This window comes from Ricinus communis, chromosome 2 (genome assembly GCF_019578655.1).
Source record: "Ricinus communis isolate WT05 ecotype wild-type chromosome 2, ASM1957865v1, whole genome shotgun sequence".
Classification (NCBI taxonomy): domain Eukaryota; kingdom Viridiplantae; phylum Streptophyta; class Magnoliopsida; order Malpighiales; family Euphorbiaceae; genus Ricinus; species Ricinus communis.
In genome coordinates this window covers 3606265-3631179 of record NC_063257.1, presented here as the reverse complement: position 1 = coordinate 3631179, position 24915 = coordinate 3606265, and the positions used below count along the sequence as shown (strand labels likewise).

The window sequence follows — 24915 nt, the reverse complement described above, 5'->3', positions numbered from 1 at the left end:
CTAGTTATTTATTTTGGATATTTTGTCTAATATTTTAGATATCTTTCTCGATTTCAATTTTTAAAATTAAAAACAACTAGTTATTTATTCGTATGTTGTTGTGATGTTTTAAAATAAATTTATAATAAATATATATCATTATTTATCACTCTAATATTGATAATTTTTAAATATATTTTAATTTTTTTTATTAGTGCTATAAATATGAAGATCATTTCAAAGTATTTATAATTATTTTTTTAATCATATTATTATTGATTTGCTATTTTTTAAAATTTAAAATTATTATATAATCAGAAATCAGACATCTAAAATTATAAATTTTTAATCAGAAAAATATTTTATTGAGAAAATTTTATATATCAATAATAAATACACTATTATTTGTTATTAGAAATTATTATACTATTAAAAGTAATAATTATTATTTAATATATTATTTTTAGAATGTATTATTTAATTAAAAAAATAATTTGTTAATTATTAGATGAATAAAAAATCATAAGATTATGCGCCAACTTCAACTATGTGTATAGAAAATAATTGTATATATTAAAAAAATATTACATGTTTAAATAGTGATACATAAAATTTCATATGTATTATATATAATTAGAATTTTGTATTCAATAAAAATATATTTATAATAAAATCTCAAGTATTTCATGTGGAACTAAGATCGCATATTATAATTAAACATGATAAATCACACTCAATATACTCATTAAAGATTTAAATTCGAATTGAAGAATTGTAATTGGATACTTTTATGTGCTATTTATAATAAATGAAACTTCAATTTTTTGAGATATGCAACTCTTTTAAAGTTGTTGTAGTAACTGAGATTTTTTCACGTAAAACTCGTAAGAATTGTGGCTATAAGCAAATTTGTGCAATTTGGAGCCCCTTGCTCCAGAGAATTAAAGAAAAAAAGAAAAGAATGGAAGGCCCATCAATCAGGCCCTCGTATTTTTCAATTATAACCATCTTTTCTTCTTCTTCTTCTTCTTCTTCCCAAAAAAATTCAGTTGTCGACTCCATTGTTCTGAAGGAGAAACTGCTCCGCTCTTGATCACTGACCCGTCTACTGCTTAATCCTCAGTTTTACCACAAGCTTAAAGAAAGAGACTTCGTTTGCAAAATGGGAAGCTCAAACACTGAATTGAATTCGGACTCCTCTCCCACCATATCCGACGGGTCAACTACCAAAGTCGCCTCCGACTCAAAAACCGAAACCGAAACCGAAACCGCAAACGAAAACGATGAGGTATCTCCTAGTCCTTATGAAGTTGGTGAAAAGGTCCTTGCTTACCATAGCCAACAAATTTATGAAGCCAAGGTATTCAATACAATTGACCTTTATAAGTTCCTTTCCTATGGTACTCTTTTTTCTATTGCCAATCCAAAAATTGCTTGTGTTTCATTAATCTCGCAAGTTTGAATCAATTATGTCACATTCAAAAATGATAATGCGCCATTTCGAAGCCAGTTATTAATTATTGCTTTTATTTTTTAAAGCTTTGAGTTAACCTATTTTCCCTCTATTATTGTACAAGGTGATTATAGCTGATTATCAATCCAAGGAATGGCAATATTATGTTCATTACCCTGTAAGTTTCAACTTCATTGTAAGCCTTGTATAAACAAAATCATTTTCTATTATAGCATTTTGATTGCATAATATCATATGTTTTGCAGGGTTGGAACAAAAAGTGAGTAGCATCTATCATGTAACTGAAACTTGATTTTTAATTTGAGAGAAGAGCCAAGTGGTTTTTTGGAGCCATAGAAGTGTAATTCAGATATGCCTTTTTTGATATCGTCTTTAGAATACTTATTGGCCATGTAGGTGATATTAGTGTTAGACCAACTGTCTTTATGTTTTGGAGCGGATGGAGTTGAAAGGTTCAAGAGGAAGAAATGTGCTTTGGCTTCTCTAATTTTGTGGCTTATCCGGCTAGTATAATAGCTGGTGAATTGTCAATGTTTGCGCTTATCTTTTCTTTTTTCTTTTCCAACAGTTGGGATGAATGGGTTGGAGTCAATCGTCTTATGAAATATAATGATGAGAATGTACAGAAATTCCTCGTAACAAAGCAGGGCCAAGAGAAAAACACAAAAGCAGGGCGTGGATCACATATTAAACCAAAAAGTTCCAGCGGTTAGATTGATGCACATGCTTATATTCAATTGCAGATCATCTGATATTTAGTACATCATTTCCTTTTCACAATTTTTTTTTTTTTTTTTTTTTTATAGTTCTGTACTATGTCATTCATTTGGTTAAGGAATCAAAATAATAATAATAATAAAAGAGGCTCTTGAACTTTTCTCCTCAATTTATTCAGATTTAAATTAGAAACTAAAATTCCTGACCTACATGTATGAACTCTCATCAGATATTACAATTGGAACTTCATTTCTCTAGTTTTTGCTTTTAAACATTTAATGCACCTTTTGTAGTATATTACTGACAAGATCATTGTTCTAGGCATGCATATACTGATGGTCATGCAGTCACACTAGTTTACTTCATTGTGAGTTGACTTGATAATCGAGCAGACAAAGTTTTCAAGAGAACCATATAAGTTAACCAGAGCTTGCTTATGATCTCGCGGCTTGACTTTAATTTAAAGCATGCTGTGACCTACAGGTGTTTAAAATTTGATTTTGATGTATAATTGAGTGTTCCAGTAGAGATCTTTGGTTTGTCTATATTTATTTGCCGGTTTTGTTGGTGCATTTTGAATTTTATCCATGCCATTGGTATGAGTATACTCAAGAGCCGTTTATGGTGTTCTGCAGTAGTAATTGGAATATCCTTGAGCAACTGTATATAGATTCTATTAGATGAGCCCTTTTAGCTAAACTTTCTAATAGGATCATCTCAGACTCTGGTAACCTGCCCATGATAAACTAAATTTTTGATATCTCTCTAGTTTTCACATAATCAACATATATAGAGTTCATTCTGCAATGAATAGGAAAATATGTTAATTAGTTCCATCATTGAATCCTCAATGCACATAACTTAGCTTAATCTTACATGTTAAACAAATGCTTCCAACTGATGACTGCAAAATATGCCCAAATCGCTTTGTGCGTTATTGGCCTTACAACTTCTATTGGGAATATATGCAGCTGCAAGGGGCAGAAAGCGGAAGAGTGACTCTCTGAGTAAGGTAGACTTTGGCTTATCCATTCCCAGTTCCTCTCTCAGTGTGTAGATATCAATCAGTACATAGCAGGGTTTTAAATAGCAGAATATACATCCATATCGACCATTTCTTAAGGGGAATTTGACTTCTCAATACATGATTTAGCAATACATTACAAGCGATTCGGGAATAACTCAGTTTCCTTTTGTTTTTTCAAATTCTACCTGCTTTTTTTTTATTTCATTCTTTTCCTTTAGCTTTCCGAATACAAAGAAACTCTTCGCTAAACTGTCTTTAGCTAATATGCTTCAAAATGCACTAAATTGAATGAGAATTACTCTTAAAAAATCACAATAGCTGTGGTCATTTCAGTCCAATACAGTCCTATCTAGTCCAATACTGTTACACTGTTTTCTTATACATATTCGGTTCACAATATTGTTATTTAAAACCCTGGTACTCATCCCTCAAAAGTAAAATGGAAACCCATTTCTTTCAATATTTTCATCAGTTTCTGAAGAGGTTTTCTATGCATAATTTGGCATCTCTTTGTTTAGTTCATTGTTTTTTCAACTGTCAGGAAAAAGGCATTCTATCCTTAGAAAAGCTTGTGAATCTCCAAATTCCACCAACGCTAAAGAAGCAACTTCTTGATGATTGTCAATTTATCACTCACCTGGGCAAGGTAGCTATGCATTGCTCATATTGATTTCACAGAGTTTTCTGGTGCCTTGAATTACTTGTTCCTATTGCAGTCCTATACTATGATCTAGTTCATTTTGCTAACTGCTATTAAAGTTCTCCCTTTTGCTTCTATTATCTTGGTGTATGTCTCTGGCAATTTTCTGCATCCTCGAGTATCCAATCCAGTAGCATGGCTGAATGGATGTTTAATTAGTTTCAATGTGATATTAACTGTCTGAATAAGACTGAACTAGTTAGATTGTCATTATAGTGATTTCTGTATATCTGATTTTTTTGTTGTGCTAATTAATAATTACAACTGAGCACTGTTTACAACTGATTTTCATGGGTTTAATTTATTCCTTTTTTATCAGCTTGTTAAACTTCCTCGTACCCCTAATGTGGATGACATCATGAAGAAGTATCTTGATTATAGATTAAAGAAAGATGGCTTGTAAGAATTTTGCTACCTTTTCTGTTAACTCTTAATCTTTGTACTAGGTTGCTATTCTTGAGCTACTATGATTTAGCAGACTCTGGTAGATACATATGTTTTTCTATGAGCTCTATCATCAGTTTTCTTACTTATTTTAAAATTCCTTCCAATAAATTTCCTTGCTGATGTTAATGTTTTTATGCTTTGGTGGCTTTAGGATTTCTGAAGCTGTTGGAGAGATTATAAAAGGTTTATGTTGGTACTTCAACAAGGCATTAGTGGTAATGCTTCTGTACAAAAGTGAGCGTGAACAGTATACTGATGCAATTAAAGATGATGTTTCTCCCTCAACAGTATATGGTGCTGAGCATCTATTGCGCCTGTTTGGTATGTTCATTGTCTAGGGTGTAAATACTTTGCACTGGAAATTGTGATCAGTTTCCTTCATTAAGTTCTCAGCTACTTGTTATTTGAATTAGGCAAAAAATTGAAAGCGCAGTTATGTATAATATTAATTTCAATGGATGCTTTCACTGATACATCTATAAATATACTTGTCGATAATTGTGTTTGCCATTGCAATATCTTTATTAGACAACATTTCTATTGCACAACACTGAGGAAGATATGTTTGGTGGATTTGCTCTACTTTTGTTAAGCAGCCAGATTGATAATCTGGACTTGGTTGTCCTATCACCTCTGGGTTATGTCGTTTTACTTTTGGAGATAGTTTGCTGTAGGAAGTCAACTGGTGAAGCAATTATAATCAGCATGCAATTTTTTCAACTCTATAAGCATGTTAGGTCAATTTGATTTTGATAGGATGGACTGGTATAATTGATTAGATAAGAGATTAGCTTGCTCGCTAATCATGCCCTATTGTTGGCCTCCCATCCTCCCCTTCTAATGATATTCTCCGGTAATCTTTCTTTTCATACTAGAAATACAACAATAGTTGACCACTTATTAGTATAGAAGTTAGGAAAATGCACATGGTTGAAAATCTATGTTTCATCTAGCATTTTTGCATCTTGAATTCAGGAATATAGGCAATGGTTGGCACGATGACGGCTAATGTTACGGGAATTTGTGCTTCTCTTTATTTGCAAATTCTTTTTAGCAAAAGTGCTTGTTGCGACACTTGCTGGATAATAACCTTTCTCTGGTGGTTGCAGTTAAGTTGCCAGAGCTATTGATCTATGCAAACATTGAAGACGAGACACTGATGGAGTTGCAGCAAGTATTTGCTGAATTTCTCAAGTATGACCTCTCATTGGAGACATTCACTGTGCAAATCCTTCAAACTCTGCATTTTGATCTACATGGGTACAAATAATTAAAAATTCATGCAGGATATGCTAGCTTATGAACAAAGAGTAGTTGAATGGGAAGTTCGACTTGGACCTTGTATGTCAGGAAGATATATCCCTTGATACTAAAAGTGGGGACTAAGGGGAAAAAATATATATATTTTTTAAAAAAGAAAAAAAAAAGATTACATCCACGAGACTGAAATATTTTTAGGGTTAATTGACCTTTACTGGTTTCTCGTAATTACGAAAACCATGTTATCATGAAGAATTAGTTCCAAATATTTTCAGAAGAATCCTACAATTTGAATGGTGCAAAGCTGTCTGCAGCAACTCTTCTGTTTTCAGAATTTCAATCTGTTGATGGATTGAATCTGGTGTTTTGCAGGTTTCTACAGAAAAATCAGAGCGCTTTTTTCCTCTCTACTTACCATGTACTGGAAGACACTGAAACAAGCTCCAACAGATAAGATGATTAGAATGGGGATGTAAAGGAGGAGTTTGTACATAATATATACTAGAATATACAGCTGTAGGTATATTTTCTTTTTTACTGTGTTTATCCATCTCCTTTCAAGGTCGCAGAAATTTGGAACTTAAGTGTATTTGTCATGCACTTTGAATCCCCTTGGCAAATTCGAGGCAATTGATTATTCAGTCCTGTTATTATATTACCCTGTGGATTTGAAGGGACTTTCTCTAGGATTTTGAAAAAAAAAAAAAAAATTATTATTTTAGGATAAAATTTTGTAAAATTTCTTTTTTCACGGTAATTTGAAAAATATTTCTGAGTCTAGGGTAGTGAGGTGGACTTCTGTCCTCCGATCAAACTGGCGGATTGGAGGCTAAATTTAATAAAAGGAATCCAATTAAAAAGAATTTATACATTTCTTTGTACTTTTCATGGCGATGTTGGCACTGCTTCCTATTATAGAAATATGAAAGACCTCCAACGAAAAAGAGCAGCATCACGAAGATGCAGAAGGAAAAAAAGAAGACGAAAACCCATAAGGATAGTTATATTTTCAATTTAAATATTAAAAGAAAAAAACAGATCTACAGGGAGATCAGGGTTTGATTTTTAGAGAAAGAAGTTTAATTTCTTTTCTTTTTATTTGAATCACATATCAACGTGATTGAACTTGCAAGTCTGACCAAATTTCAAATAAAGATTGTTTTCACCTTTTGGGGCTCATCCGAAGGATAGTTTTTGAAGACTAAATTATTTTTTCCAAAGAAACAGAGAGTGATAGGAAGAAAGAGAGAGAGAGAAGGGATAAAAGAATAATAAATAAAAGAAGTCAAATTTTAATATTTTATACTCCTAAAATTTGCCACTTTACGTAAATACCCTCCATCATCAAGAACTCAAATTGTACTGGGAAGTTTCAAGACGTCAACAGCCCTGTCCGCTGAACAGCTTTTTTTTCTTCTCTCCTACCGTTTGACCAACCCTTAAATCGGGAAGAACCCCGGATTTGAAGCTGTCAATAATACACGAGGTGGCATCTCCCTTAAACTTTTTGTTTTATTTATTTTATTGTCGTGAATAAAGGAGATATTGTTATAAATATGGATGCGTAAACTTCCACGCTTCTACAGGCCATTTGTTGTTTTTTTTTTTTTTTAAGGTTTGTGTAGGCTAGATTTGTCCGGCCAACGTAACAACCGGCCCAGCCAAACAGAAAAATCACAAAATATAAATAAAAGACTACTGATGTGGTCGTCTGCCGCCTAACTAATCATTACACCACAATCATTCTAAATTTTTCTCTCGATAGCGAATTTAAGCCAATTAAGATTAATAAACTATATATATATATATATATATATATATATATATATATATATATATATATATATATATATATCCAAATACATAAACATAATAACAATATATATGCAAATATGTTGAAGCCATAACCGAACCAAAGGATAATGTCCATCAATTAAGGCCTCAGATCAGTACAGCCTAAAACTATCCAAACTGCTCCTCACAGATCTGAATTTAGAGCAAAGAAGCAACATTTCTTCCCTAAGGAAGAAAGGTCACCTCCACTTCACCCTAAACAAGAATGGAACGTTGACATAGGAATATAGGAAAGGACATCAGACTTAGTTACCGTTAACTTCTTCATGTATATATTAGCAACAAATTGTAACAATAATTTCAGAATACCAATTGTAAACTTCATCATAGATTAATAAACAACAATCCAATCTTTTTCACATGGTATCAGAGTAGGATTGATCATGTCATCATCTACCCAACAAATCCGAATTTTCTTCTGCTTCATCACGTCACACAGTGATCTTATCAAACTCACACAGTGATCCAACCAGCCCAACCCACCGACCAGATCCAGTCCAACTGAAAATTTTCAAGTTTCGCAAATAATTTCTCAGCTTCAGTCCATGTTACAGTCTCAGCAATCCCGTGGGTCAGGTTTAGTATCTTACAATTACACAGATTCCTTAAATAAATGCTCAAATTGGATTATTGATTCTCGTGCAACCGATCACATGACTTGGGATTCAACAAAATTACACAATTTTGTCACTACAGATTCCCAACATGTGATCGTTGCAAATAGTGGTCGAGCTGAAATTTCTAGTTTTGTCTCGTCCAATTTGTTTAATAAAATAATATAAAATATCATTCTATTGCCTAATTTTAAATCTAATTTATTATCTGTTGGTAAAATAACTCAGACTTTAAATTGTAATGTTATTTTCTCACCATCTACAGTAATTTTTCAGGATCGACTCACCAGAAAGACAGTTGGTGAAGGATACCTTAAAAATGGACTATATTACCTCACAACAACTAGTTAGTGTCTAACCTCGACCAGCATATTCCACCAAGGCATGTTGATGCATATGCGGTTTGGGCATCCGTCCGATAAAGTCTTAAATCAACTTTTTTGTCTCAAAATAGATTCAGGTTGTTGTGATATTTGCAAGTTTTTAAAACATACTAGATTACCTTTTCCCTTGTCTTCTACCAAATCTGAAACAATGTTTGATTTTTAATCCACTCTGATGTTTGGAGACTTGGCCCCGTCACCTCATATAGTCACTTCCAATATTTTGTAACTTTCATCGACGATTATTCACGAATTACTTGGGTTTATTTGCTAAAAGAAAAAAATGACGTTTTTACATGCTTTCGCAACTTCTTTAACTTCATCTGAAATCAGTATAATGCCAAAATCAAAATTTTTCGTTCAGATAATGATACTGAATATATTAACAAATTTTTTTTTGAATTTTTTTCACAAGAAGGCATTTTACATCAAACTACCTGCATTTATACCCCTGAACAGAATGGGGTCTCCGAAAGGAAAAATAGACATCTTCTTGAGGTTACTCGAACTCTCTTTTTTCAAAACTATGTTCCCCACATTTTTTGGTCGGATGCCCTCCTCACTGCAGCTTATCTCATCAACCGGCTCCCAAGTTCCATTCTCAACAACCTCAGCCCTCTGGAAATTCTCAAACAAAGGAAAATCGAATTAGGTCACATTAGAGTTTTTGGTTGCACAACCTTTGTCCACGTCAGAAGACATCATAAACTTGATAAGAGTTCTGTCAAAACCATATTTCTAGGGTTCTCCTCTGAAAAAAGGGGTACAAATGCTATGACCCTACCACTTATAAAACCTATATTTCCCGAAATGTAACCTTTGATGAATCTACCCCTACTTTCCTAATGATCCCACTCTTCCCAATGCGCTCACTTCTCACATCGAGCCCACTTCTTTCTATGATGCTAACACCAACCCTAATTGGTGTAAGGCTATGAAAGAAGAACTCCAAGCCCTGGAGAAAAATGAAACTTGGGATCTTGTCACCCTACCACCAAATAAAAAACCGTTTGGCTGTAAATGGGTATATAAAATCAAATACAAGCATGATGGTACAATTGAAAGGTATAAAGCTAGGCTAGTAGTAAAAGGTTTCACCCAGACCTATGGCGTAGACTACCAGAAAACCTTTACTCTGGTAGCTAAAATGAGCACGGTTCGTATTTTACTGTCTGTTGCTACTAACTCAGGATGGAGCTTATTTCAGATGGATGTGAATGCATTCCTTCAGGGATCTCTAGCAGAAGAGGTGTACATGACTCTCCCCCCAGGTCACAAATTAGCCTCTGATCCTTCCCTGGTATGTAAGTTAAAAAAAACAATCTACGGATTGAAACAGTCACCAAGAGCATGGTATGCCAAGCTAAGTCATTTTCTCTTAAAAATTAATTTCAGCAAATGTACTTTTGATTTCTCTATGTTCGGTAAACACACTCACACATATACGATCATTATCCTAGTATATGTGGATGATATTATTATAACAGGCAACAGTAATGAGGAAATTGAGAAAGTAAACAAAAACTAAAAGAGGAATTTAACATTAAGGATCTTGGTCAATTGACTTACTTTCTTGGAATAGAAATAGCCAAATCATATAAAGGGCTATTTCTATTTCAAAGACAGTATGTTCTTGATCTTTTAAAAGAAACAGAAAAGATAGAAGCTAAGCCCATAAATGCCCCAATGGAGACCAAAACTAGACTCAACTTAGAGGATGTCGATCCCTTAGATGACATAGGCCATTACCAACGCCTAGTAGGAAAATTAATTTACTTAACCGTCACCAGACCTGACATTAGCTATGCTGTGAGTATGATTAGTCAATTTATGCATGCTCCCCGTACTCCTCACGTAGATGCGGTTAATAGGATCCTTAGATACCTCAAGGGTACTCCAAGTCAAGGTATTTGGATGAAAAATAACAATAATGCTAACACTATTATTGGCTTCTCTGATGCAGATTAGGCAGGCAGTTGTGCAGAAAGTCGACTTCTGGGTTCTGCACTTTTGTAGGAGAAAATCTAGTAACTTGGAAAAACAAAAAACAATCTGTAACTGCAAGGTCTAGTGCCGAAGCTGAGTACCGAGTAAACTCATTTGGATTAAGCAAGTGCTCATTGACATGAGAATAAAATGCAAAGGTTCGGTGGAAATGTACTGCGATAACCAAGCAGCCAGACACATCGCATCAAACCCTGTTTTTCACGAAAGGACCAAGCATATTGAAGTTGACTGTCACTTCATAAGAGAAAAAGTCCAATTAGGAGAGATTGCAACTCCATTTGTCAGAAGCCACGAACAACTAGCAGATCTATTTACAAAAGTCCTGGATAAAGCAAGTCACCAAAGGCTTCTTAGCAAGATGGGTTCTATTAACTTGTTCGAACCCACCTTAAGGAGGAGTGTTGAAGACATAAGTCTGGAAAACAACTTACCGAACTAAAGGATAATGTCCATCAGTCAAGGTTTCAGATCAGTACAGCCTAAAGTTGTCCAGACTGCTCCTCACAGACCTGTATTGAGGGCAAAGGAGCAACCTTTCTTCCCTAAGAAAGAAAGGTCACTTCCACCTCACCCCAAACAAAAATGGAACGTTGACATAGGAATATAGGAAAGGACATCAGACTTAGTTACCGTTAATTTCTTCATGTATATATTAGCAACAAATTGTAACAATAATCTCATAATACCAAATGTAAACTTCATCGTAGTTTGATAAGCAACAATCCAATCTTTTTCACAAAATACCCTTACAGAAATTAATATAGGTTCTATGCAACTAGCTAGACATCAATTTTGACTCTGCCCAGCGTTGCATAAAACCAGACATGTAAAAATGCCGATTTACTATGTCGAGGCATTAATGTCTTCCATCAACTTTAATTTTCCTGGCAGCTGCACGAGTTTACTTCAAAGTCTTTATTAGTCCGTCAGTTCTACGGCCGGTCATGTAAACTGAGAAGCATCTTCGCCTTCAGATTTGACCGTTATATGCTATTTAACTGTCAACTTTGAAGCTACCTTTCAACACTTCAATCTTCATATACTTCAATATGGATACCCAGTTTTTATTGACTGCTTTCTGTTTGATTATGTCCCCTCATATTTTATGTTCTGCATCTGATTCTGTTTTAAGAGGAGGCTCCTCTCTCTCTGTGGAAAATCCAGATGATGTTCTACTTTCGCCCAATGGAGTTTTCTCTGCTGGATTTTACCCCGTCGGCGAAAATGCTTATTCCTTTTCCGTGTGGTTTAGCAAACCATCTTGCAGTGACAATTGTACTGTTGTTTGGATGGCAAACCGCGATTTCCCAGTTAATGGAAAAGGATCAGAGCTCTTGCTGCTACATACTGGAAATCTTATCTTAACTGATGCGGATAAATCCACCGCTTGGTCCACAGACACTGATTCAACCATCCTAGTAGAGTTGCGACTCTACAACACTGGTAATCTTGTTCTGCAGGATGTGAAGGATGATGTAATGTGGCAAAGTTTTGATTCGCCTACGGATACCCTTCTTCCTTTGCAACCTCTCACCAGACATACACAGCTTGTCTCGGCGAGAAGCTACACTAACTATTCCACTGGTTTCTACAAACTAATTTTTGATAATAGTAATCTTATACGTCTCATCTATGATGGTCCAGAGGTTTCAAGTGTTTATTGGCCATATCCATGGCTTCAGGATTGGGAGGACGACAGGTTCCCATACAACAGCAGTAGAATTGCCTCGTATGATTTGTGGGGCGAATTTACTTCATCTGATAGCTTAACTTTTGTATCAGCAGATTACGGAGTGAGACTTCAGCGACGACTAACACTTGATTCTGATGGTAACGTTCGATTGTACAGTCGAGAAGAGGAGAGCAGAACTTGGGTGGTATCTTGGCAAGCAAGATCGCAATTGTGTGAGATTCATGGAATTTGTGGGCCTAACAGTACATGCAGCTACAATCCGATATCTGGCAATAAATGTTCTTGCCTTCCAGGATATAAGATAAAGAACACAGCTGACTGGTCTTATGGTTGTGAACCGGAATTCAGTCTCTCATGTGACAATTATTCGGAGGCTAGTTTCATTAAACTAGAACATGTTGAATTTTATGGAAATGATGCTGGCTTCTATAATCAAAATGTCAGCTTAGAGATGTGCAAGAAATTTTGTCTGGAATCTTGCAATTGCCGAGGATTTCAATACAGATATATCGGCGATACTCCGGTACCTTATTGCTACCCTAAGATGTTACTGATGAACGGTCAACATTCCCCAAGCTTTGGTGGAGACTTCTATGTGAAAGTTCCAAAAACCTTCCTATTCTCGGATAAGGAGGCAGATTCAGGATTTGGGTTAGACTGCTCAAGTGAAATCGTTCAGTCTCTGGACAGAGCTTACACAAAAATTGGCGAAAGCGGGACATTACGGGCCATGCTCTGGCTAGCCTGTGCCTTAGGAGGAGTCGAGATTTTAGGCGTCCTTTTTGTTTGGTGTTTTTTGATAAAGTCTCAAAAGAACTCAAATGAAGCTACAGAAAACTACCATCCTGCAGCAACTGGATTTAAAAGATTCAGTTATTCTGAGCTCAAAAAGGCAAGTCGAAACTTCAGCGAGGAGATTGGAAGAGGAGCAGGAGGTATCGTATACAAGGGGATTCTGTCCGATAGTCGAGTTGCAGCAATCAAAAAACTTAATATGCTAACCAAGAAGCAGCAGACTTTTTGGCTGAAGTCAGCACCATTGGGAGGCTTAATCACATGAATCTAATAGAATTATGGGGTTATTGCGCAGAAGGGAAGCATAGACTTTTGGTATATGAGTTCATGGAGCATGGTTCCTTGACTGAAAATCTCTCTTCAAATGCACTTGATTGGCAAAAGCGGTTTGAGATCGCCTTGGGCACGGCAAGAGGACTTGCTTATCTACATGAAGAGTGCTTGGAGTGGGTTCTGCATTGTGATGTAAAGCCCCAGAATATACTACTGGACTCCAACTACCACCCCAAGGTATCAGATTTTGGCTTATCCAAGCTCCTAAGCAGAGCTGACAAAGATTCAAACCGCTCAGTCTTCTCAAAGATAAGAGGAACTAGAGGCTATATGGCTCCTGAATGGGTTTTTAATCTGCCAATCACATCAAAAGTGGATGTTTATAGTTACGGGATCGTTGTGTTGGAGATGGTGACAGGAAAGAATCCAGGATTTGGAAGTCATGGAATTGAAACTATTGGGGATATACAGCATAAAAGATTGGTGGCATTAGTGAGGGACAAGAAAAATGAAGGTGCTGGGAAAAAAACATCATGGATCGAAGATATTGTAGACCCCAAATTGGAAGGAAAATATGACCAAATTAAAATGGAAATTTTGATTACAGTAGCAATGCAATGTGTGGAGGATGAGAGAGATGCAAGGCCTACCATGAGCAGAGTTGTTGAGATGCTTCTGGACAATTGTAAATGACTCCGCCTGTTGACTCTTGCTGATATGGTCGTGCGGCCGTTGATTTTATACAAATGATTTACTGTTTTTTTTTTTCCCCTATACATTACAAGCATTATTTTAAGCGATAACTCTATAAATAATAATATAGATCGCTTCTACTATTACATGGAAATCGATTTCTTCTACATTGTCCAGATTTAGAATCGTATTTTGGTGTTTCACATCAAATTTCCAACTTTGGCTGTATTTGATCGGAGTAAGGAAAGGAAGGGAGCGCTTGGCTTTTGGAGAGATGGATCAATCCTTGCATACGTGCAGCATCAACTTAATTTAAAGGCCGGATGCATATTTAATCTCAAATATTATCTTTTGAAATATTCATTCTTAGCTAAATTTGTTTATTACTTTTTTTTTTTATAATTTTTATTTTTTCTTATTATTAGTTTAATTTTAAGTGCTGTAATTTTTATTTTATATTAATTAAAAAAAACTGAAAACAAGTATACTCATAAGTTCAAATTCACGAATATGTTTGTAAATTTTACAAACAAACGAATTTCAGCTTAAGCTCACAAGCCTATAAAATAATAAATTCAGAAATTTAATAAATTAAATTATTTTAAAATTAAACTCCAACATCGTTGAGCTTGAAATTATGCTCTAACTTAACTCGTTTAACTAAATAAATATTTTTAAATAAATTTTTATTGAATCAAATTTTGAGTGACTTAGGAAAAGCTTAGTTAGTTACAACCATACACATAATTGCAATATATTATAATATATGACATAACACATAATCACAGGATATGAGCTAACATTCAGTACATCATTTTAAAGTATGATGTGGTATTTGATGCCTCATTGCTAAGTATAATGTGGCTTATGACATCTCATGACAAATACACAATAATTATCACATATTTGCTAGCTATTAAATTAAGGTTTAAACATACAACTTGTTGTACTCAATCTATGAATTAAGCATCACACGAGTAATTTAATAGGAAAACCAAAAAGAAAGTACCACACGAGTAATTTATATAGTTATATAGACCACTCTACTGAATTAAAGTTCATCAGCTGAGTTTGAAAAAGAAATGAAATGAAATTTGATACCTGAATTGAAAGGTGGATTTACTTTGAAGATAAATGCCAACTTGACAACTTGATGAGTTTTTCAAGTTATTGATCAAAAGTCAATTTCTAAATTTAGATCATGACTAACAAATAAAGAAAATTTTTGTCCAGACTTGGTGTATATTCTCACCTGTATATTAAAGTGATAAATGATTGACATATATTTATTAGTATTAAGTAACGAAGTATGTGTCAAGTATCAAATAACAAAATGTAGAATATTCGTAGGTATGTGTTACTCTCATGTCAGTTTTGGTATATATACCAAGTTTAGTTAAAGAATCTTTCAGACAATAAATACCTAATTAGTCTAATGTTTTATTAATATAAAATATAATTTGCACGATTGACTAGTTTATATCAATTAACTGCAACTATTTTTTTTTCTTTGGTTCAAAATTCTTGAAAATGGAAGAATAGTCCAATGTTTCTAAAAAGTTTTGGCAATGATGAATTAAAAATAGACAAAATTGTAGTGGTTCGAAAAGAGCAAATTATAGGATAGTTTTTATGAGAAGGGATACTTAGAAAGGAGTTGGCAAATGTGTTATGAATTGTAGACTTGCAATTTTTCTTATATTTATGGACCAGTGACAACATATGTTCCGCATGATGGTTTACTTAACTTTTGCAGGTCTTCGTCGAGTCATTTAAAGTATCGAATTCGTTATGCAAGAACTTTCCTTCTTCTCGTTCAGATTCATACCCCGGCTTCAATTAAGTAACCCAAGCCCAAAACTTCAATAATCAATATGAATTGTTTCTACATTTTCTTACTTGTTTTATTCCATAACTTATCCCCTCTTCAACATATAATTCTGTTTTGAGCAAGGGTTCATCTCTCTCTGTGGAAAACCTAAAGGACATTCTGAATTGTTTAAGTTTTTTGAGAAGAGAAGAAAGAGCAAATGCAAGAGTAAAATGCTTAGAACTCTAGCTTCATATTTTGTGCATATTGATACATATTGCTCCTTTTTTTTATTGACAAGATAAGCAAATATATAGTGCTTTTACAATGATTAAACTAAAGCAACTAACACAGGTTAGCCGACTAAACAAGGCAATCTAGCACACTAAACAAGATAGTGTTACACATGCATTGGCTTAACTTAAACAAGACATGCTTATCCTAATCATACTCTTAACCAAAAAATAGATTACTTTCACTACAACAAGAAATCTTCATGCACCATATCGGACAATGCACATAAGACAACAAGAGTAAATTTTTCCATTGTTGCTGTGACAACCTAAGTGCCATTTCACACTTAACATGATTTCACCCACTGGAGTTTTCTCTGCTGGCTTTTATCCTGTCGGAGACAGTGCCTATTTTAGCAAACCATCTTGCACTGCTAACAAGTGCACAGTTGTTTGGATGGCAAATCGTGATTTTCCTGTTAATGGCAAACGCTCAGAGCTGTTACTATTGGCAACTGGAAATGTCATAATAACCGATGCTGGCCAGTCCACTGCTTGGTCAACAGACACCTTTTCGCTTTTTTCAACAGAATTACGCCTCTATGACTCTGGGAATCTTGTTCTGCGTAACATGGAAGGGGTTGTTTTATGGCAAAGCTTTGAGTCACCTACGGATACTCTTCTTCCATGGCAACCGCTCACAAGAAACATCCAGCTCGTCTCATCAAGAAGCCCAACGAATTTTTCCACTGGCTTCTACAAGCTACTATTTGATGACTATAACCTTTTATGTCTTGTCTATGATGATCCAGTGGTTTCAAGTGTTTATTGGCCATATGCGTGGCTTCGAAGCTGGGAAGGCGGCAGGTTTCCATACAGCAGCAGTAGAATTGCCATACTTGATTCGTTAGGAAGGTTCACTTCATCTGATAATTTCAGTTTTATTTCAGCAGATTTTGGAGTGAGACTCCAACGAAGGTTGACACTTGATTCTGATGGGAATGCCAGACTGTATATACGAGAGGATGATAGCGCAACTTGGGTTGTTTCGTGGCAAGCTAGATCTAAACTATGTGAAATTCATGGAATCTGTGGACAGAACAGCACATGTAGCTATAATCCATTTTCTGGTAGTAAGTGTTCTTGTCTTCCAGGATATAAAATAAAGAATGCTACCGACTGGTCTTATGGTTGTGAACCAGAATTCAACCTCCCGTGTGACAATGATACAGAGGTTGGATTTATCAAACTTGAAAATATCGAATTTTATGGCAATGATAATGGGTTTTTTCCCAATATTAGCTTGAAGATGTGCGAGAAATTATGTTTGCAATCGTGCAACTGCAAAGGATATCAGTACAGGTATATTGAGAACAGTGTTGTTCCTAGTTGTTATCCTAAGATGTTATTAGCCAGTGGAACGGCTTCGTGGATTGCTGGGATCATAGATCCCATGTCGGATAGTGAATATGAGAAATCTAAGATGGAACTTCTGCTTACAGTTGCACTTGAATGTGTAGAGGATGACAAAGATGCCAGACCCACCATGCGGAGAGTCGTTGAGTTGCTTCTGCAACTTGAAAATCATAATTGATTATTGGATTTAGCAACATGAGACGAACTCAATTTTTCATTCATCATCAAAATAATAATGTACTAATTTTTCTCATTGTTTTATTTTTCTTTTGCACTTTTTTCCAAGCGAGTAAGCTTTTTTACGTTTAGTTAGTTTGAGAAATTCCTTTACCGTTTGAAAATATAACATTTCTTGCACTTGTTTCAAGTAATTAACAGTTAGATCTTCTTTTCATGTAACAGTTTATACTTAAAAGAAAGCACCGCAGATCGTTATTTAGTTCCATATGATATTCATGTCGTACTAAATCTTAGTAGTTGAATTATTCATTTTAAATTTCAACCATTAAATTTTATTTATTTATTTAATTAATCTTAATTTTTACAGCATGTTAAAAAGGAATTAGATATATATGAGAAAATTGGTTTTTAGATTTTTTATTTTAATAAAAAGCACTTCGTAGTTGATCAAATTTTAATTCTAAAATAATTCTAACATTAAAAGAAATTTACTTATTTTACCCGTTATTATAGATATAAATAATCATAACATTAGTGTCATGTGATACCATATCAATTATGATATTAGATTTTAAAATTTAGTTTCTTTTTTCAAGTTTTTATTTGACTTATCTAGTAGCCCCTAACATTTGGTGCCGGTTAAAGTACTTAAATTTGAGATCTTTAAAAATAATAAATGGATTAATCCGCTCCTAGCATCAAATGGTAGGAGCAACCTTGCCTGTGTTTTTGGGGGAGGGAGACTAGTTGTTCTTTGAACGGTTGATACTAGAAATTCAGAGGGAAATTCCTAAGATAATGCACAATTTGGCAGTTGAACACTAAAATAGAATTCAGTTGTCATATCTGGGCCTAATAGAACAAAAGTGTTAGTAAAATTGGGTAAGTTGCTCATAGGAGTGCGGAGGAACTTAGAAGGTGAATAAGTATCTCGTATTCTTACAAGCTAGTAATCCTTGTCCAAAAGAAGAAAAGACAAGACAGTGATATGCTGCAGCAACTTGCAATTCTGGTGCTTTACTTGGGATAAGACCACTTTCCACTACACATATATGAGGCTTTATTTATCTATGTCATCCTTTCATCACTCTCCAATAATTTGTCATTTGTTTGAATCTTATTTGGAGTATCCTCTTCCTCATAGACCTTATCATATTATCAGTGGGGCCTAATATCATTGTACTGACAGTTTTGTAATTTACCTTCTACATTTTATATTCCACTCAATTAATATTTAAGTTGCAGAAAAATAAAACATAACATGATACACAGTGGGAATACAAAATTTTTAAAAAAGTTAGAAAACAAGATATTATATAAAATATATATATATATATATATATATATATATATATATATATTATAATAAATCAAATACTTAAAAGTAATGTTAATATTTTTAATAAAGTTTAAATAAATAAAATTATTTATGAAAAATTAAAATAATAGTAAATAATTATTCTAGATATTTTACTGTATTATTGTCTTTATCATCATAAAAAACATAAATTTGATACAATTCATATAATAAATCATATTAGTATTTAATAAATATATATTAAGTGATTTGTCTATTAAATTACTAGCTGATATTTACTAGATTTTAAAAGAATAGCTACTTACTATACACCAAGAGAAAATAATGTATGAAAAAGAAAAAAAAAAAATATATATATATATATATATATATATATATATATATATATATAAAATGAGAGAGAGAGAGACTTTTAAATATAAGAATTAAAAATATTAATAAAATAAAAAAATATTAATAGAAAAAGTTAAGAATCATTGATAAATAGAAAGTAAGAAAAATAGGAAAAAAATTAAAAGTCTTTCTTAAAGTAGGAAATTCCAATTAAATAGATAAATTTTTAAAATTTTTTTTGAAATTTTAGAAATAAATAAAAAATAAAAAAAATTAAAGTTTCTAAAATATGTTTGAAGAATTTTTAAAAAGTTTCGAATCTGCAGCCACAATAAAATTACCAATTCACTGGTATAAACAAAGTATAAACTTAACTTCAACGTTAATAGTTCCTATTATTTTATTTTATTTTTTTCACATGAAAGGTGAGAAAACAACCCAAAGGACACAACAATTACGAGCAGCCTACTGGAAATTTCAACAGATGACAGACTAATGGAAGAGTTACCCCATTTTAATCATGATCAATCATAATTAACTTCCAATTTAAAAACTAAAACTGCTAATCTGTCTTAACTTTTAGGGTAGGTGAATTTTAATTGTTTTCTTTTCATCTTTTTATTACGAGAGGAAACCTTATTTTATAAGAGTAGGAATCCAGACTGAATATTTTTATATAAACTCTTCATTGAGGGTAAATTTCAATTCTAATTATCAAGATTGAGAATAGTTAAAGATTTTAAGGAGAAAAAGAATTCATTCGTTTCCAGATTTAAGGATAAATTCCAAATGTCACAAGTTTTGACCTCCCACTCGTGACTCGTAGTTTGAAAATTGAGCTAGAAGATATCGTCTGGCACTGTGAAACGAATTCTGGAATTTTATTGCCTGCCCTGCGCTGCACTCTGCACTAGGAGTCTAGAAGCAATTAATTCCCCGGTCCTTTTCCTGAAGAAAAGTAAATAAGAAAACGAAGCCATATTACGGTAGCCTACGCGAGGGAGGGAGTACTTTTCATTTTCCAAACATACAGGCCCACCATTTTATACCATCCTGTCACTCTTCCAGTGGAGCATTATGCCACTGTCCATAGACCAAGAGAAACTAAAGTCATTGGTGATGTACAAATATCTTGTCCCGGTTGCCGTACTGTATCTGTCGTCAGCAATTCATTTTTGTCTGTATGTTAAAGTTGGATACTGGGCTGCGGCTGCCCATATTCATACATCTTCTGCTTTCAGATATTTGCATTTATAAAATGTCTTCCCTTTTTCCGTTAGTTGTTCTGTTTCTGATCGTATCGCCTCCATTTTCATGTTCGTCAACATCTCAAAACACTTTGAGCAAAGGCTCATCTCTCTCAGTGGAGAATCCAGATGATGTCTTGATTTCACCAAAAGGAAAATTCACTGCCGGATTTTACCGTGTTGGCCACAATGCTTACTGCTTTGCCATTTGGTTTAGCAAACCTTCATGCCCCAGAAATAACTGCACTGTGGTTTGGATGGCCAACCGTGACGAACCAGTTAATGGAAAACGCTCAAGGCTTTCCCTGCTCAAAACTGGTAATCTTATTCTCACTGATGCATCTGGTCGAGGCCGACTCCCGGTTTGGGCGACCGGTACTGCTTCTGACGCTTCATTGCAGTTAGAATTAGACGACTATGGTAATCTTTTTCTACATCACATGATGCATTGTATTTGGCAAAGCTTTAAATCACCCACCGATACTCTGCTTCCACAGCAACCGTTCACTAGAGATACACAGCTTGTTTCATCCACAGGCCGAAGCAACTTTTCTACAGGGTTTTACAAGTTCTATTTTGACAACGATAATGTTCTCCATCTTCTTTTTAATGGCCCTGAAATCTCGAGCGTCTTCTGGCCGGACCCTGGGTTTTTGCCCTGGGAAGAGCAGAGGTCTACATACAACAGCAGTAGAATAGCCATACTAGATGCCTTTGGTAACTTTTCTGCCACTGATAATTTCACCTTTTCCTCTGCGGATTATGGACAGCAGCTCCAAAGAAGATTGACGCTTGATTTCGACGGTAATCTTCGGTTGTATAGTCGAGAAGAGCAAAATGACTATTGGGTTGTTTCATGGCAGCTTACCTCTCAGCCATGCACTGTTCATGGAGTTTGTGGACCCAATAGTGTTTGTACTTATGATCCGTATTCTGGTAGGAGATGTTCTTGCATTCCAGGATTCAAGAAAAAAAATCAAACGGACTGGTCTATGGGTTGTATCCGGGAGTTTGGTCTTTCTTGTGCCAGTAACGCTGCTACTTTCCTTAAACTCCGCCATGTGGAATTCTATGGATATGATTTTGGCTTCTTTCCCAATACCACACTTGATAAGTGTAAGGAGAAATGCTTGCAGAGATGTGATTGCAAGGGTTTCCAATTTAAATTTATCAAGCATGACCATCCTAGTGATATCCCTTATTGTTTCCCCAAGACTCTGTTGCTAAATGGGCAGCGTGCCCCAAATTTTGAAGGAGATTTATACTTGAAAGTTCCTAAAAACAATCAGCTCTCCTTTTCAAATTGGCCGGCTGATGATGAAAATAGCTGGAATTGTTCTCACAATGCTACCATTCTGCCAAGAAAGTATGTAACAAGTCGTGGAATTTGGTCATTGAGGTTCTTGCTCTGGTTTGTAACTGGAGTTGGCCTGTTTGAAATTCTTTCCATAATTCTGGTGTTGATTTTCTTGTTAAGAAACCATGAGAGCACTGGTACAACACAAGGTTACCTTCAGGCTGCAACTGGTTTCAAAAGGTTTACATATGCCGAGCTAAAGAAGGCAACAAGAAATTTCAAAGAAGAAATTGGAAGAGGAGCAGGAGGAATTGTGTACAGAGGAAAATTATCTGATGATCGAGTCGCAGCAATTAAGCTACTCAATGAAGCTCGCCAAGGAGAAGCTGAATTTCTAGCAGAAGTAAGCACAATTGGCAAGCTTAACCACATGTACCTGATAGACATGTGGGGCTATTGCACAGACAAAAATCACAGGCTTTTGGTTTATGAGTACATGGAGCATGGATCCTTGGCGGAAAACCTATCTTCCAAATCACTTGATTGGAAGCAAATGTTTGAAATCGCGGTGGGTACTGCCAGAGGACTAGCGTACTTGCATGAAGAATGCTTAGAGTGGGTTCTACATTGTGATGTAAAGCCACAAAACATTCTCTTGGACTCTGATTACAGGCCAAAGGTATCAGATTTTGGGCTATCTCGGTTAGTAAGCAGAGTAAACAGTGAAAATTCAGGCTTCTCAAAATTGAGAGGAACTAGAGGGTACATGGCTCCTGAGTGGGTTTTCAATCTACCAATCACCTCCAAAGTGGATGTCTATAGCTATGGTATTGTTGTGCTACAGATGGTAACAGGAAAGAGCCCTGCAATGGATGTTGAGAATGTGGAGGACAAGAGGCTAGTGGCGTGGGTAAGAGGAAAAAAATCTGGAGCTGTTGCAAACAGATCTTGGGTTACAGATATAATAGATCCCATCATAACAAATGATTACAACATAAATCAACTAGAAATTTCTGTTGAAGTAGCGTTGCAGTGTGTTGAGGAAGACAGAGATGCAAGACCTACAATGAGCCAGGTAGTAGAGCAGCTCTTGCGAGAGGAAAAATGATCTTCGCGGCAAGGCCCTCAGCTATTGCAATTTCAAACTAAATTATGTTAAGGCTTAGCTTATTTTTCTTTTGTTTTCCTAGATGAAAATTGATCTGAACCTTTTTCTATCTCTTGATCCTGGAAAATTATCAGATGTAAAATAAATAATTTGGTTTAGAAATGCTGCTCTACATTTTCCATTATCCTAAATGCCTCTTTGTCGGTAAAATTTTTCCCACGCTAAAATCTTACCTCTAGTAAGAGTATTTTAAAAGATATTCAGAAAGTAAAATATTTGATTTTAAGTCCCATAAAATGCTTTATATTTCATTTTTTTTGTTTTACTGTTTTTTATATAAATATTAATGATTTCAGGTTTTTCTTATTTTTCTTTATAACTTTTGCCAATAAAAAACATTAATTAATAAAGTATGAGTGTATTTATTAAACTAAAAAAAAAATAAGAACTCATTGCTCTTATTTATAAGATGGTTTTTCTAAAAATAGCAAAATTAACATATTAATTTGTGTAGTTGCATGCCTAAGGTCCCAACTACTTAACATTAAAGACATTTCTACTGAAATTATCATTAATGAAAAATAATAAATGCTTCAGATCCGCGAGCTTTTGAAGCTTGTGTCATAAATGGTCCATTCTGCAATGGAGCCACGTAACCTAGTTAATTTTTTCTCATTTAAAATAAATGTCATTTTAGAAAGCCAAAAGAGTATCAATTATCCTTTCATAAATTTCCAATTGTTATTATAATTGAAAGTATTAACAGAATGAAAGAGAAAAATACAATAGAATAAGAAATTAAACTTAGATTGATTTAAGTATTTTATTAAAAGAGTATTTTAACCATATCAAATTAATTTTTATTATTATATATACTATCAAATAAGTTTTTTAATATTTGTACAATTACTTTAAACGATACTCATTTCAAAATAGAAAAAAATTAAAAAAAAAAAACTTATTAGTTTTACATTTTCATCCTCGCTAGTAATTGATGGAAAGTAAAAAGTGAAATGAAAAACTAATAAATATAATAACATTTTAGAAATGGTATTATAAATATATGATATAAAATATAAGAATGTTGTTCTACTTTCATATAATTTTGAAATATAATAAATTTAGACCACATTAGTAAATTTTGAATACTAGTAGTTCATATTATTTTCATTCTAAACATATAGTCTATTTTCAATTTAAACATGAATAAAAAATATAAAATCTTAGTTAATATTATTAATTGTATTCATTATTTACTGAGCTATTTTTATTATTATAAAAGAATTACATTTTCAAAATATAAACATAAAAATTTATTATATGTAAAAACATATATATTAATTAATGAAAGATACATTTGATAATTATCCATTAAACTAACTGTTAGAAAAAGAACATGAGCTATAATTTGGTAGGAAAAAAGAATAACTCTTTCATGGGACAAAATAAATATATAAAAAGAAAATACTGAATTATAAAAAATTCGCACCGTTTCGAAATGGGAATAAAAGTTTTGTGTTTATTGTAATAAAAATAAAAATTATGTGAAGTAATTTGGTTGAAATTTATAAAATTTATTTAAAAATATAAAATTTATATACTTTAAATTGAGTGAAAAATAATTTATCATTCTAAATAATCAAATTTTTGTAGAATTAGTTATAACTAAACTAGATTCTAATAAATTAAATAAAATTTTCAAGTGAATTCTGCATTAGTAAATCAATACATTCCAAAACATTAAAATATATATTTCAACTTTATTATTTTTATTTTATTTTTTCTTTCATGTCTTTTTCTCAAATAAAATAAATTTCTTTTATGGATTTCAAACAAACATAGTTTTAGTGCGAAAAATTTAATAAATGGTGAGCTTTGGATAAAATAATTTTATTATTATCAAAATATATAATTATTTTTTAGATATTTATATAATAAAGTAAGTTAATAGACTAAGTTAAAGGCATCAAAAGTTAAAGGAGTAAAGTTTAAATAGGCCCTTAAATTTTACGGAGGCCAAATAGACCATTTTCTTCTTTTTATCCACTAACAAAAAA

The 24915-nt window shown here is 33.6% G+C and overlaps 3 protein-coding genes and 1 pseudogene across 5 annotated transcripts; all 4 read left to right on the top strand.

The window, feature by feature from the left end:
- Window positions 1-917: 917 nt before the first annotated feature.
- Window positions 918-6262, top strand: LOC8288542 (protein MRG2). 3 transcript variants are annotated; one of them, XM_048371232.1, is made up of 10 exons: window positions 918-1267; window positions 1557-1610; window positions 1699-1712; window positions 2022-2161; window positions 3142-3182; window positions 3739-3843; window positions 4217-4296; window positions 4496-4665; window positions 5454-5604; window positions 5977-6262. In XM_048371232.1, the coding sequence occupies exons 1-10, from the start codon at window positions 1142-1144 to the stop codon at window positions 6056-6058; spliced, it is 963 nt and encodes a 320-aa protein (XP_048227189.1). In that variant the 5' UTR covers window positions 918-1141; the 3' UTR covers window positions 6059-6262. The 3 variants fall into 3 exon arrangements, with proteins under 3 accessions (XP_048227189.1, XP_048227188.1, XP_015572446.1); XM_048371231.1 differs by having other exon boundaries at window positions 921-1339; XM_015716960.3 differs by having other exon boundaries at window positions 926-1339; window positions 5454-5538.
- A 5034-nt stretch (window positions 6263-11296) lies between these two features.
- LOC8288543 lies at window positions 11297-14106 on the top strand (annotated as a pseudogene).
- Window positions 14107-16080: 1974 nt separating this feature from the next.
- Window positions 16081-17801, top strand: LOC8288545 (putative receptor protein kinase ZmPK1). Its single transcript, XM_025157620.2, has one exon. It carries the CDS (start codon window positions 16312-16314, stop codon window positions 17551-17553), a length of 1242 nt encoding a protein of 413 aa, XP_025013388.1. The 5' UTR covers window positions 16081-16311; the 3' UTR covers window positions 17554-17801.
- A 2244-nt stretch (window positions 17802-20045) lies between these two features.
- LOC8288546 (putative receptor protein kinase ZmPK1) lies at window positions 20046-23042 on the top strand. Its single transcript, XM_002510105.4, has one exon. The coding sequence runs from the start codon at window positions 20390-20392 to the stop codon at window positions 22856-22858; it is 2469 nt and encodes an 822-aa protein (XP_002510151.2). The 5' UTR covers window positions 20046-20389; the 3' UTR covers window positions 22859-23042.
- The last annotated feature ends 1873 nt before the right edge of the window (window positions 23043-24915 follow it).